General features: G+C 43.4%; 1 protein-coding gene across 3 annotated transcripts in view; it reads left to right on the top strand.

Moving 5' to 3' along the window:
• Positions 1-17,600, top strand: part of PTK2B (protein tyrosine kinase 2 beta) — a 109,122-nt gene that overhangs the window by 69,305 nt on the left and 22,217 nt on the right. For all 3 annotated transcript variants that reach the window (XM_089653875.1, XM_089653874.1, XM_089653873.1), the window contains exons 19-21: positions 4,205-4,294; positions 4,709-4,913; positions 15,064-15,172. In XM_089653875.1, coding sequence (XP_089510001.1) covers positions 4,205-4,294; positions 4,709-4,913; positions 15,064-15,172 — 404 coding nt within the window. The remainder of the gene's footprint in view (positions 1-4,204; positions 4,295-4,708; positions 4,914-15,063; positions 15,173-17,600) is intronic.

Below are 17,600 nucleotides of genomic sequence, written 5' to 3'. Positions count from 1 at the left end.
GGTGGACTGACCATTTGGAAACTCGGGCACTGCCCGAGTGCCCGGGTCAGTAGGGGGCCCCGTGAGATGCCCCTGGTACCTTTTTCATAAGCTTTTTTGAGTTTGGGCAAGGACACAGGGGCCCCATGACCCCCTATTGCCGGGGGGCCCCATGACTTGTCAGTCCGCCCCTGTTCTGAGGGTGCTCCGATCAAGTCAAATGACCTCCCCAGCGACAGGCTTCAGTGAAGAAGACAGATCACCAGCAATGGCTGCAGAGCCTTGGGGGCGAGAAGGTGAAGTCACCCATAGGATTACTATGATGCATCTGTTGTCAGCTGTCCCTCCTCTACACTGAAGTCGGCGCTGACAGCTGATCATGTGACCGAACCGCATTGCTTTCACAATAGGTAAGTATACATATCTTCCTTTCACCGGGTAGATAGAATAGGGTTTGGATGGGGGGTGGAAACATATTTAGGCTTAGTTAGGAATGGGATAGACTTTCACTTTAACTCTAAACTAATGACCTGTACAGGGGCGGACGGACAACTCATGGGGCCCCCGGGCAATAGGGGATCATGGGGCCCCTGTGTCCTCGCCCACATTCAAATTACAACCAAAAAAGCCTATGAAAGGTACCAGGGGCATCTCATGGGGCCCCCTACTGACCCCGGGCCCTCGGGCAGTGCCCGAGTTCCCAAATGGTCAGTCCGCCCCTGGACCTGTATAGTCGTTTCACAAGCGCATGCAATTCTAAGCCTTGAAATGTTAGGTGTCTATTTCCTTGGTCCAACCCCATCTTATATATTTTATTTAAAAATTAGGTAATATATTACATATGTTTGCCCTAAACTTAACATTTTGATGTATTTTTTTCTAAATTTCATAAACTGTTGCGCTAATATTGTGTGACATAAAAAATTGGAACTACTGCGCTTTTATTCTCTAGGGTATTTGCTTTCAGAAATTATATTATGTTTGGGAAATTTTAAGTAATCTTAAGATATAAAATCATTTTTTAAAGTGTACAAAAAATGCAAAAATGACAAAAGGGTCAATCATTAGTAAAATACATAATAATTATTTTACTTTATCCCCATGAAATAGTCCCTTGGTTGTATTTGCTGCCCCCCAGCCAAAGCTCTCCCCTGAATTTTGCATTGGTTAAAGTAAATCTATTCTAGAACTGTTATTGATTTGTACATAACTTTGTCCCTGTCTTCTTGTCCGTTATTAGTAACGTTAGGTTTAGCTGTCTCTTCTTGTCCATTATTAGTAACGTTAGGTTTAGCTGTCTCTTCTTGTCCATTATTAGTAGAGTTAGGGTTAGATGTCTCTTCTTGTCCATTATTAGTAGAGTTAGGGTTAGATGTCTCTTCTTGTCCATTATTAGTAGAGTTAGGGTTAGATGTCTCTTCTTGTTAGCTATTAGTAAAGTTAAGGTTAGAGGTCTCTGCTTGTCCATTATTAGTAGAGTTAGGGTTAGATGTCTTTTCTTGTCCATTATTAGTAGAGTTAGGGTTAGATGTCTCTTCTTGTTAGCTATTAGTAAAGTTAAGGTTAGATGTCTCTTCTTGTCCATTATTAGTAGAGTTATGGTTAGATGTCTCTTCTTGTCCATTATTAGTAGAGTTATGGTTAGATGTCTCTTCTTGTCCATTATTAGTAGAGTTAGGGTTAGATGTCTCTTCTTGTCCATTATTAGTAGAGTTAGGGTTAGATGTCTCTTCTTGTCCATTATTAGTAGAGTTAGGGTTAGATGTCTCTTCTTGTCCATTATTAGTAGAGTTAGGGTTAGATGTCTCTTCTCGTCCATTATTAGTAGAGTTAGATATCTCTTACTGTCCATTATTAGTAGAGTTAGGGTTAGATGTCTCTTCTCGTCCATTATTAGTAGAGTTAGGGTTAGATATCTTTGCTTGTTCGTTATTGATAGAGTTAGGGTTAGATGTCTCTTCTTGTCAGTTATTAGTAGAATTAGGGTTAGATGTGTCTTCTTGTCAGCTATTAGTAGAGTTAGATGTCTCTTCTTGTCCATTATTAGTAGAGTTAGGGTTAAATATCTCTGCTTGTCCGTTATTAATAAAGTTAGGGTTAGATGTCTCTTCTTGTCAGTTATTAGTAGAGTTAGGGTTAGATGTCTCTTCTTGTTCATTATTAGTAGAGTTAGGGTAAGATGTCTCTTCTTGGCCACTATTAGTAGAGTTAGGGTAAGATGTCTCTTCTTGGCCACTATTAGTAGAGTTAGGGTTAGATGTCTCTTCTTGTCCATTATTAGTAGAGTTAGGGTTAGAAGTCTCTTCTTGGCCACTATTAGTAGAGTTAGGGTTAGATGTCTATTCTTGTCAGTTATTAGTAGAGTTAGGGTTAGATGTCTCTTCTCGTCCATTATTAGTAGAGTTAGGGTTAGATGTCTCTTCTTGTCAGTTATTAGTAGAGTTAGGGTTAGATGTGTCTTCTTGTCAGCTATTAGTAGAGTTAGATGTCTCTTCTTGTCCATTATTAGTAGAGTTAGGGTTAAATATCTCTGCTTGTCCGTTATTAATAAAGTTAGGGTTAGATGTCTCTTCTTGTCAGTTATTAGTAGAGTTAGGGTTAGATGTCTCTTCTTGTTCATTATTAGTAGAGTTAGGGTAAGATGTCTCTTCTTGGCCACTATTAGTAGAGTTAGGGTAAGATGTCTCTTCTTGGCCTCTATTAGTAGAGTTAGGGTTAGAAGTCTCTTCTTGGCCACTATTAGTAGAGTTAGGGTTAGATGTCTATTCTTGTCCATTATTAGTAGAGTTATGGTTAGATGTCTCTTCTTGTCCATTATTAGTAGAGTTAGGGTTAGATGTCTCTTCTTGTCCATTATTAGTAGAGTTAGGGTTAGATGTCTCTTCTTGTCCATTATTAGTAGAGTTAGGGTTAGATGTCTCTTCTCGTCCATTATTAATAGAGTTAGATATCTCTTACTGTCCATTATTAGTAGAGTTAGGGTTAGATGTCTCTTCTCGTCCATTATTAGTAGAGTTAGGGTTAGATATCTTTGCTTGTTCGTTATTGATAGATTTAGGGTTAGATGTCTCTTCTTGTCAGTTATTAGTAGAGTTAGGGTTAGATGTGTCTTCTTGTCAGCTATTAGTAGAGTTAGATGTCTCTTCTTGTCCATTATTAGTAGAGTTAGGGTTAAATATCTCTGCTTGTCCGTTATTAATAAAGTTAGGGTTAGATGTCTCTTCTTGTCAGTTATTAGTAGAGTTAGGGTTAGATGTCTCTTCTTGTTCATTATTAGTAGAGTTAGGGTAAGATGTCTCTTCTTGGCCACTATTAGTAGAGTTAGGGTAAGATGTCTCTTCTTGGCCACTATTAGTAGAGTTAGGGTTAGATGTCTCTTCTTGTCCATTATTAGTAGAGTTAGGGTTAGATGTCTATTCTTGTCAGTTATTAGTAGAGTTAGGGTTAGATGTCTCTTCTTGTCCATTATTAGTAGAGTTAGGGTTAGATGTCTCTTCTTGTCAGTTATTAGTAGAGTTAGGGTTAGATGTGTCTTCTTGTCAGCTATTAGTAGAGTTAGATGTCTCTTCTTGTCCATTATTAGTAGAGTTAGGGTTAAATATCTCTGCTTGTCCGTTATTAATAAAGTTAGGGTTAGATGTCTCTTCTTGTCAGTTATTAGTAGAGTTAGGGTTAGATGTCTCTTCTTGTTCATTATTAGTAGAGTTAGGGTAAGATGTCTCTTCTTGGCCACTATTAGTAGAGTTAGGGTAAGATGTCTCTTCTTGGCCACTATTAGTAGAGTTAGGGTTAGATGTCTCTTCTTGTCCATTATTAGTAGAGTTAAGGTTAGATATCTCTTGTTGTCGGTTATTAGTAGAGTTAGGGTTAGATGTCTCTTCTTGTCAGCTATTAGTAGAGTTAAGGTTAGATGTCTCTTCTTGTCCATTATTAGTAGAGTTAGGGTTAGATGTCTCTTCTTGTCCATTATTAGTAGAGTTAAGGTTAGATGTCTCTTCTTGGCCACTATTAGTAGTGTTAGGGTTAGACATCTCTGCTTGTCCGTTATTAGTAGAGTTAGGGCTAGATATCTCTGCTTGTCCGTTATTAGTAGAGTTAGGGTTAGATGTCTCTTCTTGTCCATTATTAGTAGAGTTAGGGTTAGATTTCTCTTCTTGTCCATTATTAGAAGAGTTAGGGTTAGATGTCTCTTCTTGGCCATCTCTCATCTCCTTTCTTTCTCCAGCTTCGGTAACTCGTCTTCCGATCAAGTGGATGGCTCCAGAATCCATCAACTTCCGTCGCTTTACCTCGGCCAGTGATGTCTGGATGTTCGGTGAGAAATTGGGGGTCAGATGAAGTGCACGGATCTCTAGCCACTTCTTGGAAGCCCAGAGAGGAGAAAAGACACATGATTCTGAGGGCAGAGGGACTTTTTTGAGTAGTGAAGTAGGGTATGGTAGGTCATTAATGGTTGGGTGGAGTTTAGGGACCATTTGGAAGCAGGGGCCATCAGGAAGGGAATTCACTGTGTGGGATGTAAGGTAGCTGTGGCCAATTTTATTAAAAATGTCAAAAACAGGTTGGTACAGTTGAGTTTTTTCAGGTGAGAAGCTCACGGTGTGCAGTGAAATCAGAGTAAGCCATTTCAGTCCAGAAGAGGAGCCGTTACAACTGTGCAAGACTGAGGGGAAAGCTGGAGGTCTTCTGTATATGGTGTAACTCTGTCTCCTATTTCTGTGTGTTTCAGGGGTCTGTATGTGGGAGATCCTCTCATTTGGCAAGCAACCGTTTTTCTGGTTGGAAAATAAAGACGTCATCAGCGTCATCGAGAAAGGGGACCGTCTCCCAAAACCTGAAGCCTGCCCGCCAACTCTATACACGTTAATGACCCGCTGCTGGACTTACGACCTTTCGGAGAGACCCAGATTTACAGAATTAGTCTGCAGTCTAAGGTAATCTTCACTGCAAGGCCTGCCATGAACCAGACCTTATAAAACATGATTTGGAAATTAAAGTAGTGGATTTTACACTTAGTATTCAGAACTTTCTGCAATTTCTCCTGAGTGGCAGGGAGGTTTCAGTGTATTTTTCAAGTGTGCATGTTCAAGATGTTTCTGTAAAAGCTGAACTACAAAAAAAAAGTATAGATTTTATCTACCAAAAAAATGTGTAGTTCTGTTCATCCATCTGCCATGTACACAGCTCTGCCACACAGCACCACCATGTTTGGCTGGGGAGGAGATTAGATTTTTCTTTGCTGCAGTTCAGTAAGTGGCTGGGAATTCATATTTTTAAAGGTGTTGGAAATCCTGTGCTTGCTGCCTCCTGCACCCACACGGGATCAGCTGGGTTCTGCTGAGTGGTGTAATCAGAGGCCTGGGCGACTTGGAGGCTGCTCAGCCTGGCTGTGAGTGGGGGTGTCGTGGCTCGTCCCCAGTATACATTCACCTTGTCAGTGGCTGTATTGGAGATCGGGGTGTTCGGAAGGTGAGCATGCAGATCACCCTTCTCTTCATTGACTGTCAGTTGATACGGGCTGCAAGGGCTCAGAATGGTGAACGCCAAGCTGTGCATGGGATGGGGGGAGCGAACACTACAGTACAGAGAAGGTCCCAGCATTCTGCTCTTCTGAACTCCTCCTCAGCTCCTCCTCTGTGTGTTCCAGCACCTGCCACTGAAAATATGGCCCTTCTACTGACCACGAGTGTGTATTGGGGGGGGAGTGTAGGATTGCACTGCCACTAACACCAATGCTGGGGGCTATTATGGCGGCCATTAACACCAGTGCCGAGGTTTATTATTGATGCCACCGACACCAATGCTGGCAGTTATTATTGTAGCCAATGACACCAATGCTGGAAGTTATTGATTTGGCCACGGAAATAAGTGAGAGCACCTATTTTTTCTGGTGTTTGAATGGGCTGTCTAGCTCAGCACACTGCATTGCATATCATTGCATGTAATTGAGTGAGCTTTAGCATGCATAGGTATGGAATAGCAGGATGGCTGAGTGGTTAAGGTGTTGGACTTAAGATCCGGTAGATGTATATCCTCATGAGTTCAAACCCTGGTATGAGCTGCTAACCTATTGAAACAATGTTATATTCACCAACTTCTTAGTCTCCAGCTGTGTGAACAATTCCTATAAAAATAATTAGTATTTACTAGAAGAGTGGTTCCCACAAACCGGGCTGCAGACTGGGGAGCCGTTCTTCCTTTGGGCCCACTATTCCACTGACAACTTCTCCTGGAAATCAATTTCCCACTGATACCAATGATTTGGGGGCTAATCTCCCCCTGGGGCCCGCTATTCCACTGACGACAATGATTTTCTCATGGAGACCAATATCCCACTGATACCAATGATTTGGAGGGTAATCTCCTCTGGGGGCCTCCATTCCACAGATACCAATTATTTGGTGGCCATTATCCCATGGGGTCCACTTTTCGACTGATCCCATTGATTTGATGGGCTCTCTTCTCCTGGGGACCAATATCCCATAGATACCAATGATTTGAGGGACTATTCTACCCTGGGGCCCACTATTCCACTCACACCAATTATTTGGAGGCCATTCTCCTCTGGAGTCCACTATTCCACTGACACCAATGATTTGAAGGGCTGTCTTCTCCTGGGGACCAATATCCCATAGATACCAATGATTTGGGGGACTATTCTACCCTGGGGCCCACTATTCCACTCACACCAATTATTTGGAGGTCATTCTCCTCTGGGGTCCACTATTCCACTGACACCAATGATTTGAAGGGCTGTCTTCTCCTGGGGACCAATATCCCATAGATACCAATGATTTGGGAGACTATTCTACCCTGGGGCCCACTATTCCACTCACACCAATTATTTGGAGGCCATTCTTCTCTGGGGTCCACTATTCCACTGCCACCAATGATTTGAAGGGCTGTCTTCTCCTGGGCACCAATATCCCACTGATACCAATGATTTGGAGGCTAATATCCCCTGGAGCCCACTATTTCACCGATACCAATTATTTGGGGGACATTACCCCTGGGGTCCACTATTCCACTGACACCGACAACTTGATTATGATGCCAGCAGAGATTGGATGTAGAAGGGAATATTTTATGCAGGGAGAAAGAATCTCTATACCATGGAGAAAGGAGCTTAAAGTTCTTTTTCTGTGAATAACATGAAATAAAAGATTTATGAGTGAAATGGAATGACGTAGACCAGTCCTCTGCTGATATGTCTCTACCAAGGTCTCGAGACCACGCCCCAGTAAAAGGAGGAAGTTCGGAGTGAAGTGCACCGTGTAGTACTCTGTAGAGGGAAGTCAAAACATGTCTCAGGGGTATTTATTACATTTTAAATACATATTTTGACGTCCCATGCTCTTACCGTATTAGTATAAACTTTTTCTTTTTACAGTGAGTGTATTGAAGATTTTGGAAGGATTTGCAGGGCCTGGTCTCACTAAGGTTTAAAATCACTGCACTGGAGAATGGAAGTATAAATATACTACAGTATATAGTATATATATATATATATATTTTTATTAAGGTTCCCCAGGGAAGGCTTACCTGTAAAAGAAGATTGTAAATGCTCACCTTTTTTTATGCACCACTGTGGCTGGTCCCTCTCACTGGCCGCCACCTGTTCCAAGCTTTAGTAGTGATCAGCAGGAGGAACCAATAATAAATCAGGAGATCGACACTCTAGGAAATGTCAGTTTCCCAGTTGACCTATAGAATGCATCAGAGCAGTGAGAAACTGAAACATTGTTATTCGTCTCTTACATCTATGCTCATCATTGGGGAACTACACTAATAACAGGTGGATCTAAAACCCAAATTTTAGGTTTGTAGTTTTAGGATTTTACAGCTGTGTGCAGTCCCCTTCTGGCAAGATTGATCCTCTTTATCTGTCTTAGTGGTCCCATCACTGGAACAGAAAATAAGAGAAAAATCCAAAATTACTGTAGGTTGTTTCTTGAACAGGGGAGAAATCTCTGAAAAAAAATGCAGTGACAGCATTTCCTCTCACTTCCTATTGTGTCTGCAAGACAGGAAGTAAAGAGAAATCTTCCAAAATGGACAAAGGTGGCAATAAATAAAAAAAAAAGAATTGAAGTAATTATATATATATATATATATATATATATTAGATATTCTCTGTATATATAAGTACAACATATTGCCAAAAGTATTGGGTCAGCCCTTCAAATCATTGGATTCAGGTGTTCCAATCCCCTCCATGGCCACAGGTGTATAATATCAAGCCCCTAGGCATGCAGACTGCTTCTACAAACATTTGTGAAAGAATGGGTCGCTCTCAGGAGCTCGGTGACTCCAAGCGTGGTACCATGATAGGTTGCCGCCACCTGTGCAATAAGTCCATCCGTGACATTTCCTGGCTGCTAAATATTCCACGGTCAGCTGTTAGTGGGCTTATAACAAAGTGGAAGCAACTGGGAACAACAGAAACTCAGCCACGAAGTTGTAGGCCACGTAAAATTATAGAGTGGGGTCAGCGCATGCTGAAGCGCACAGTGCACAGAAGTCACTGTCTGCAGAGTCAAATAGCTAAAGACCTCCAAACTTGGTGTGGTCTTCAGATTAGCACAACAACAGTGTGTAGAGAGCTTCATGGAATGGGTTTCCATGGCCAAGCAGCTGCATCCAAGTCTTACATCACCAAGTGCAATGCAAAGCGTTGGATGCCTTGGTGTAAAGCACGCTGCCACTGGACTCTAGAGAAATGGAGACGTGTTCTCTGGAGTAACTAATCATATTTCTTTGTCTGGCAATGCAATGGACGTGTCTGGGTTTGGCGGTTGCCAGGAGAACGGTACTTGCCTGACTGCATTGTGCCAAGTGTAAAGTTTGGTGGAGGGGGATTATGGTGTGGGGTTGTTTTTCAGGGGTTGGGCTTGGCCCCTAATTCCAGTGAACGGAACTCTTAAAGCGTCAGCATACCAAGACATTTTGGACAATTTCATCCTCCCAACTTTGTGGCAACAGTTCCAACATGACTTTGTGTTCCTACATGACTGCACACCAGTGCACAAAGCAAGGTCCATAAAGACATGGATGGGCGAGTTTTGGGTGGAGGAACTTGACTGACCTGCACAGAGTTCTGGCCTCAACCTGATAGAGCACCATTAGGATGAATTAGAGTGGAGACTGTGAGCCAGGCCTTCTTGTCCAACATCAGTGCCTGACCTCAAAAATGCACTTCTGGAAGAATGGCCCAACCTTCCCATAGACACCCTCCTAAACCTTGTGGACGGCCTTCCCAGAAGAGTTGAAGCTGTTATAGCTGCAAAGGGCGGGGCCAACTCAATACTGAATCCTACTGACTAAGACTGGGATGCCATTAAAGTTCATGTACGTGTAAAGGCAGGCCGACCAATACTTTTGTGTATATCACAGTGACTAATTTGCCTACTTTTTTGTTAATTTTTAAGGGCATAAAAGAATTTAATCTGGTGTTTTTTTAAAGAGTGCCAAGTTGAAAAATGTAAAAGAAAAAAATTTATACAGAATAATATTGATTATTATTTTATTATTTGTATCAGACAAATGCATTATTAAAAATAAGACACACTGCCATCTACAGGCTCTAGAGGGCTCTACAAGCTGAAAGCACTATTTTCTGAATGAAGCCTTCAGCTTTCAAGTGATCATTATGTTATAGGTGACATAGAGATCACATGTTCAGTTAACATGCTGATTAGTCGCTAGCGTTGACAAAGCTGTCAGTGGTGGTAGGACAGTATTGGTTGCTATCTGTCAAAAGGAGGACATTTACAAACGTTTCCTCAGCCTAGGGCAGTGATGGCGAACCTTTTTGAGCCTGAGTGCCCAAACTGCAACACAAAACCAACTTTTTTATTTCAAAGTGCCAACACTGGAATTAATCACTTGCCTACCGGGCACTTCTACCCCCTTCCTGCCCAGGACAATTTTCAGCTTTCAGTGCTGTTGCACTAAACAATGACAATTGTGCGGTCATGCAACACTGTAACCATATGCAATTTTTATCATTTTTTCACACAAATAGAGCTTTTTCTGGTGGTATTTAATCACCACTGGGTGTTTTATTTTTTGCACTATAAATGAAAAAAGAGCAAAAAATTAAAAACATAAAAGGTTTCCTTTGCTTCTATTCTAAAATTTTGCAAACAGGTAATATTTCTTCTTTGATGTGCGTTGGTGAGGCTGCACTGATAGGCAGCACTGATGGGCATTGATGAGGCGGCACAGATAGGTAGCACTGATGAGGTGGCACTGGTGAGCATTGATGAGGAGGCACTGATGATGCACTGATATGCAGGAAATGATGGGCACTGATAAGCGGCACTGACTGATAGCACCAACTGGAGGCACTGACAGACGGCACTGACCGGCGGCACTGCTGGGCATCATTGATGGGTGGCACTGATGGGCAGCACTAATGAGGTGTCACAGATAGGTGGCACTGATATGCGGCACTGATTGGTGGCACTGATAGGCGACACTGATAATGGGTGATGATAGACAGCACTGATAGGTGGCACTGACTGACATCACTGCTGGGCACTGACTGGCGGCACTGCTGGGCACTGACTGGCACAACCGCTGGGCACTGACTGGTGGCACTGACTGGCAGCACTGCTGGGCTGCACTGATGGGCACTGGTGGGTGGCACTGGTGGGCACAGGTGGGTGGCACTGGTGGGCACAGGTGGGTTGGCACAGGTGGGTGGCACTACTGGGCACAGGTAGGTGGCACTTCTGGGCACAGGTGGGCGGCACAGGTGGGTGCATTGCTGGGCACAGGTGGGCGCACTGCTGGGCACAGGTGGGTGCATTGCTGGGCACAGGTGGGCGGAACTTGTGTGTGGCACTGCTGGGCACCGATCATCAGGGCACTGATGATCAGTGACCCTTATGATCGGTGCCGTTCCCCGCTCTGACAACTGCCGGTTTTCGGCAGTACTTTCCTCATGATCTGAGAGCGTGAGGAAAGTGCAGCCGAGAACCGGCATTTGCATTTCCCGGTGATCAGCGTGTCATTGGACATGACTGATCACGTGGTAAAAGGCCGCTGTGATTGGCCTTTTACCACGTCACGTGATCAGCTGTGTCCGTAGGACACAGCGATCACGGAGATCGCCCGGTGCGCGCCCCCGGGGGTGCGCAGGAGAGAGCATTCTTCCTCTTCTTCCTGGCGTGCCCACTGAGATGGCTCTGCGTGCCAGCTCTGGCACGCGTGCCATAGGTTCGCCATCACTGGCCTAGGGCATCATGCAGGGTGACATGGAAAGAAAAGCTCATCAGCTTGCATCTTTTCCTTTCACTGTCCAAGGCTGGGGGAAGAGCAAGACCTGCAAGTGTTACTGAACTGTAGCAGAGAAAAGAGTCTCCTTCCCTGCTAAATGGGGCTGTGCCATGTGGCAGAGCTGTGTGAATCTCAGGGCTGGATGGACAGAAATGCAAATCTTCTGGTGCTCAGTGTTAATTTGCTATGAGGTTCCATCACACCCAGTTCCATGCCTGCTATCTGGTATGGCGCTCACCCATAAACTGAAAGCCTGGTAGTCACAAGGAGTTATGATTTTTGGTAGACATGTAGATTAGAATAGCAGTGTAATACTGTTGCTGTATACAGAGAGTTTTTCAAAGCAGAAGGAATGTCATTATTTGCCCTGTATTTGACTATTAATGGCACAGAGATTGGATGCTACGTTTTTCTTTCCCTCGCAAGTGCTGATTGTAAATGGGCCGCCATCAAATGACTGGAATAATGACTTTGCCAACACGATGATCGATCATTGCAATGTCAGACGGAGAAGAAAAGAAATTCGGCAGTCTGTTTCCAAATATAAACCTTCACTATGTGACAGGACAATATATAGGGCACATAGCTTTTATGAAAGAGAACCTGTCCTGAGAAGTATATGAAGGCTGCCATTGGTGCTCTCACCATCTGAAAATGATGGTTGCCTGGCTGTTGGTAAGCTTCCAGGATGTGACTTTTTTATGCCTTAGGGCAGGGGTCTCCAAACTACAGCCCGCAGGCCACACACTACAAGATTTTATATGGTGCCCAGCTGGGGTCAGTGGCCTATCCCTGTGCACAGATTGAGGATAAGGATCGGTACAGGCTACCCATGGTCTTTGCTTTGACCTGATGTAAGGGGGACTCTGATGAGGACCCTAAGATAAAGGGAACTCTGATGGGAACTCTGATGAGGACCCTAACTCTGATGGGGACCCTGATGCAGGGAGTGACTTTGATAGGGACTCTAATATAAAGTGAGCACTGATGGGAACTCCGAGAAACCCTAATGTAAGTTAGGACTGTAAATGAGACCCTGATGTAGGGAAGAACTTTGATGGGAACTCTAATGTAAGAGTAACTCTGATCGGGACTGTGAGGAACCCTGATGTAAGGAGAACTCTGATCGGGACCCCAATGTATGGGGGGAATATGATGTAAGGGGGACTCTGATGGGGACCCTGATGTAAGGAGGGACTTTGATGGGGACTCTAATGTAAGCGGAACTCTGATGGGGACTGTGAGGAACCCTGATGTAAGGATAACTCTGATCAGGACCCCAATGTATGGGGGGAATATGATGTAAGGGGGACTCTGATGGGGACCCTGATGTAAGGAGGGACTTTGATGGAGACTCTAATGTAAGAGGAACTCTGATGGGGACTATGAGGAACCCTGATATAAGGATAACTCTGATGGGGACTCTAATATATAGGGGGAATCTGATGGGAGCTCTGAGGAACCCTGATGTATGGAGGACCCTAATCAGGACCCTGATGTAGGGAAGGACATTGATGGGGACTGTAAAGTTAGGGGAACTCTGATGGGGGTTCTGAGGACCCTTGATGTAAGAAGGACTCTGATAGGGATCCTAATGTATAGGGGAAATCTGATGTAAGGGGGACTCTGATGGGGACCCTGATGTAGGGAGGGACTTTGATGGGGTCTCTAATGTAAGGGGAGCTCTGATCGGGACTCTGAGGAACCCTGATGTAAGGAAAAATCTGATGAGGACCCTAATATATAGGGGTAATCTGATGTAAGGGGGACTTTGATGGGGACCATGATGTAAGGGGGATTCTGATGAGACCCTAATTTAAAGGGAACACTGATGGAGACTCGGATGTAAGGGGTCTCTGAGAGATATCCTGAGGGGATAAGGAGGGGTCTGATAGGGACCATATTGTATTGGGGAAATCTGGTGAAAGGTAGAACTCTGATGGAGACCTTGATGTAAGGGAGTCTCTGAGAGGAACCCTGATATAAGGAGGAGTCTCCTGGAGACCCTAATGTATAGAGGCAATCTGATGTAAGGGGGACTCTGGAGTAAGGCAGGACTTTGATGGGGACCCTGATGTAAGGGGGCACTTTGATATAAAAGTGGACTATAATGTAAGGAGGAAATTTGATGGGGACCCTGTTAAAAAAGGGGGACTTGTTAATTTATAAAAGTGATTTTCTTCAGCCTGTGAATATTTGTTAAATATCTGATGTGGCCCTCGGACTGAAAAGTTTGGAGACCCCTGCTTTATGGAATGACCACCATATATGTAACATATTACCAGTTTTTTTCACATCCTCGGAACCAGTAAGGTGAGTAGTGGGGGGTGTATTTACCTATTTGAGTTGATGTTAAGTTCCAAGTGTTTTCTAGAGAGAATAAACTGAAAGCTCCTAGTTGAAGAGGCACGGGTCTTTCCCAAGTCTGTCTTGCTCACAGTCTTGTCTAAGCTCTTGACTTTGTTATGAAGACAAAGAGGGGTTTATTTACTAAAGCTGGAGAGTCCAAAATCAGACTCCCTTCTGCATAGAAACCAATCAGCTTCTAACCTCAGCTTGTTCAATGAAGCTTTGGCAATGAAACCTGGAAGCTGATTGGTTTCTATGCAGAAGGGAGTCTGATTTTGCACTCTCCAGCTTTAGTAAATAAACCCCAGATTGTCTAATTAAAGCAAACCTGGCCTGTCCTATAAAGTCACAACGGTGCACCTCATGTGGATCCATTATTTTCTGAGTTGCTGACCTGGCATACATACTCAGATCAGGTACTTCTGGCTTCACTTGATATGAGCTTGTTCCAGGCTAGTGTCTAAGAAAGTTCTGTAGCCTGAGATAACCATCTAGCATTTATAAAAAGGAGGTCCGGGTGTTTTAGCTCTGGTGGTCTGAGTCACGTGGTTTCAGCATATATAGCTCATTAGGCGCAGAAACATGGCTGTTCTGCACCATCATCCTCTTGGCACAATACTGCACACCTTCACTGCACCAAATAACGAGAAACTCATTTTCTGAAAAAAATATTTATTTGGCACAGATCGTGCAAATCTGTGCAGCCTGTGGCACTTTGACATTTGGTGCACGAGTCACATCCTACTATTCATTCCATCAAGCTTGAGTAATTGTGCAGCACATTTCTTAAATTAATGTTCCATGCATCAAATATTTGGGTCAGCACCATTAGTTACCGGGCCCATTGAGTTAAGATGTTTCCAGTGCGGGGTACTGATAATACAACAGCATACAAAGGCTTTGGAGATAATTGTGCTCTTCCAACCAGTTTAGTGAAGGCCCTTTTCTGTTCCAGCATGACTGTACCCCTGTGTACAAAGCCAGCACCATAAAGACGTAGTTTGACCAGTTTGGTATGGAGGAACTCAAATTGCTTTCACAGAGATCTGACCTCAACCCTATAAAACACCTTTGGGATGAATTGGAACTACAATTGTGATCCAGGTCTTCTCCTCCAACATCAGTACCTGACCTCACAAATGCTCTTTTTGCTAAATGGACACAAATTCCAATAAACATTATAGACAATTGTGCATTTTCAACCGTAGTAACAATTTGATGAAGGCCCTTTTCTGTTCCAGCATGACTTTGCCCCTGTGTACAAAAATGTGTCGTAAAGACATGGTTTGACCAGTTTGGAGAAGAGGAACCTAAGTGGTCCATGGAATTCTGCTTTTGACATACTAAAGCTTATATAAGATTTTAGTGATTGTGTTAATGTAAGAAAAAAATTGAAACAAGACCACCTGGTACAATCTAGTATTCTTATACTCTGTTACTATCCACCTACAGTGACATCTACCAGACAGAGAAAGAGATAGCGAGGGATAAAGAAAGGAATAACCGACAACGACCGCCGAAGATTATTGAGCCTGTTCCCATTCAAGAGCCCCCACCGAAGGTAAAACCAACGGATGTCGCATCAGGGTTTATAGAAATGACTGATCAGTAGTAATCTCAAATATAGATTTTGAAGCTCAACTCCAGCCAAAACAGCTGCTTCATTCTATTACACATCCCAAACATATTATTTCAGGTCATCATCACTGAACAGGTTGCAAGCCTTTCTCCATAGAAGCCACAGTTTCTATACATTGATGGCACTGATGATGGCCAACCTTACACCATTTGGAATAAATGGCTTTATAATATAAGGCTATATTTGCACTATACAGCAGAGGTTCTGGACATGCATTTGGCTGATGGGACCTAAAGCTATGATTTGCATTACATGGCTCTGCTGGCTGTCGTGGAATGAGAAATTATCCTCTTCTTTTTGGGCTTTGTGATGGAATGAGGCATGCGAATACCTTTTGGTTGTACAAAGGCTTTCCAGTGCTACACGCTGATTCAATTGAAGGGTTCTTGATTTCTGAAGTCCCTTCTCTCAATAACCTGTGTCGGGAGACGTGTCCTAGTTTCTTTTTTGTTTTTTTGGTGCCAGTTTGGAAGTATCTCCCTCACTTTCTGAATAAATGACCACATAAGAAGTGAGGGGGAACATTCCAAACAAGGACAGCAATACAATTCTGAAAGAGGTGCATATCCTTCACCATTCTCTCCAAAGCAGGAACACTTTTGCCTCCTGGTCCTCTTAGTGTCTCTATCTGGGGAGTTCTGTCCTCATTTCCTTTTTGTTTTGTTGCTGCCATTTGGGAAGTTTCCCCTTCACTTCCTGTCTGCATGACCACATAGGAAGTGAGGGGGAAATGTCCCAAGAAGGACAGCAAAAAAAGCCTGAAATAGGTTCACACCCTTCACCAGTCTATCCAAAAATCAATAAAAGATTGGCCGGAGGTCAACCTTGTATCTCTATCTAGGGAAATCTGTTCTCATTTCCTTTTTGTCTTTTTTGGTGCCAGCTGGGAAGTTTCCCCTTCACTTCCTGTTTAAGTGACCACATAGGAAGTGAGTGGGAAACTTCCCAATAATGACAGCCATTTTAGCCTGAAAGAGGTTCGTACCCTTCACCATTCCCTCCAAAACAGGAACGATTTTGGCTGGAGGTCCTCCTTCTTTCTCTATCTGGGGAGATCTGTCCTCATTTCCTTTTTGTTTTATGGCGCCAGCTGGAAAGTCTGAATGACCACATAAGAAGTGAAGGGAAAACTTCCGAAGAAGGAAAGCAACACCCTTCACCATTTGAACCAGAAATAAAAAAAATAAATTGGCTGGTGGTCCACCTTGCATCTCTATCTGGGGATATCTGTCTTCATTTCCTTTTTCTTTTATGGTGCCAGTTGGGAAGTGTGAATGACCTCATAGGAGAAACTTCCTAAAAAGGACAGTAATAAAATCTGAAAGAGGTTTGTACTCTTCTGCAGTCTATCCAAAACAGAAACTTTTTTGACTGGAGGTCCTCCTTCTGTCTGTATCAGGGGAGATCTGTCCTCAGTTCCTTTTTTGTTTTTTGGTGCCAGTTGAGAAGTCTGAATGACCACATAGGAAGTGGGGCAAAACTTCCTAACAAGGACAACAATAAAAATCTAAAAGAGGTTTGTACCATTCAGCAGGCTATCCAAAACGGGAACATTTTTGGCTGGAGGTCCTCCTTCTGTCTGTATCTGGGGAGATCTGTCCTGAGTTCCTTTTTGTTTTTTGGTGCCAGTTGAGAAGTCTGAATGGCCACATAGGAAGTGGGGGCAAAACTTCCTAACAAGGGTTTGTACCCTTCAGCATGCTATCCAAAATGGGAACATTTTTGGCTGGAGCTCCTCCTTCTGTCCCTATCTGGGAAGATCTGTCCTCATGTCCTTTTTGTTTTTTGGTGTCAGCTGGGAAGTCTGAATGACCACTTTGGAAGTGAGGGGGAAACTTCCTAACAAAGACAGCAATAAAAATCTGAAAGAGGTTTGTACCCTTCAGCAGGCTTTCCAAAACATGAACATTTTTGTCTGGAGGTCCTCCTTCTGTCTGTATCTGGGGAGATCTGTCCTCAGTTCCTTTTTGTTTTTTGGTGCCAGTTGAGAGGTATGAATGACCACATAGGGAGTGGGGGCAAAACTTCCTAACAAGGACAGCAGTAAAAATCTGAAAGAGGTTCATACCCTTCAGCAGTCTATCCAAAACAGAAAACATTTTTGGCTAGAGGACCTCTTTTTGTCTCCATCTGGGGAGATGTGTCCTCATTTTCCTATTCATTGTGGATCCCGTTGGTGCCAGTTGGAAAGTTTCCCCCTCACTTCCTACCTGATGACCACATAGAATAGAGGGAGAAAATTCCCACAAGGACAGCAAAAAAAATCTGAAAGAGGTTTACTCCCTCCACCATTGTAATCAAAAATAGAAAAATGTTTTGGCTGGAGGTCTACCTTGTGTCTCACTTTGGG

This window comes from Staurois parvus, unplaced genomic scaffold, assembly GCF_062004578.1.
Source record: "Staurois parvus isolate SC_StPar_1 unplaced genomic scaffold, SC_StPar_1.0 ptg000723l, whole genome shotgun sequence".
Taxonomy (NCBI): Eukaryota; Metazoa; Chordata; class Amphibia; order Anura; family Ranidae; genus Staurois; species Staurois parvus.
This window is presented reverse-complemented; position numbering and strand designations above follow the sequence as displayed.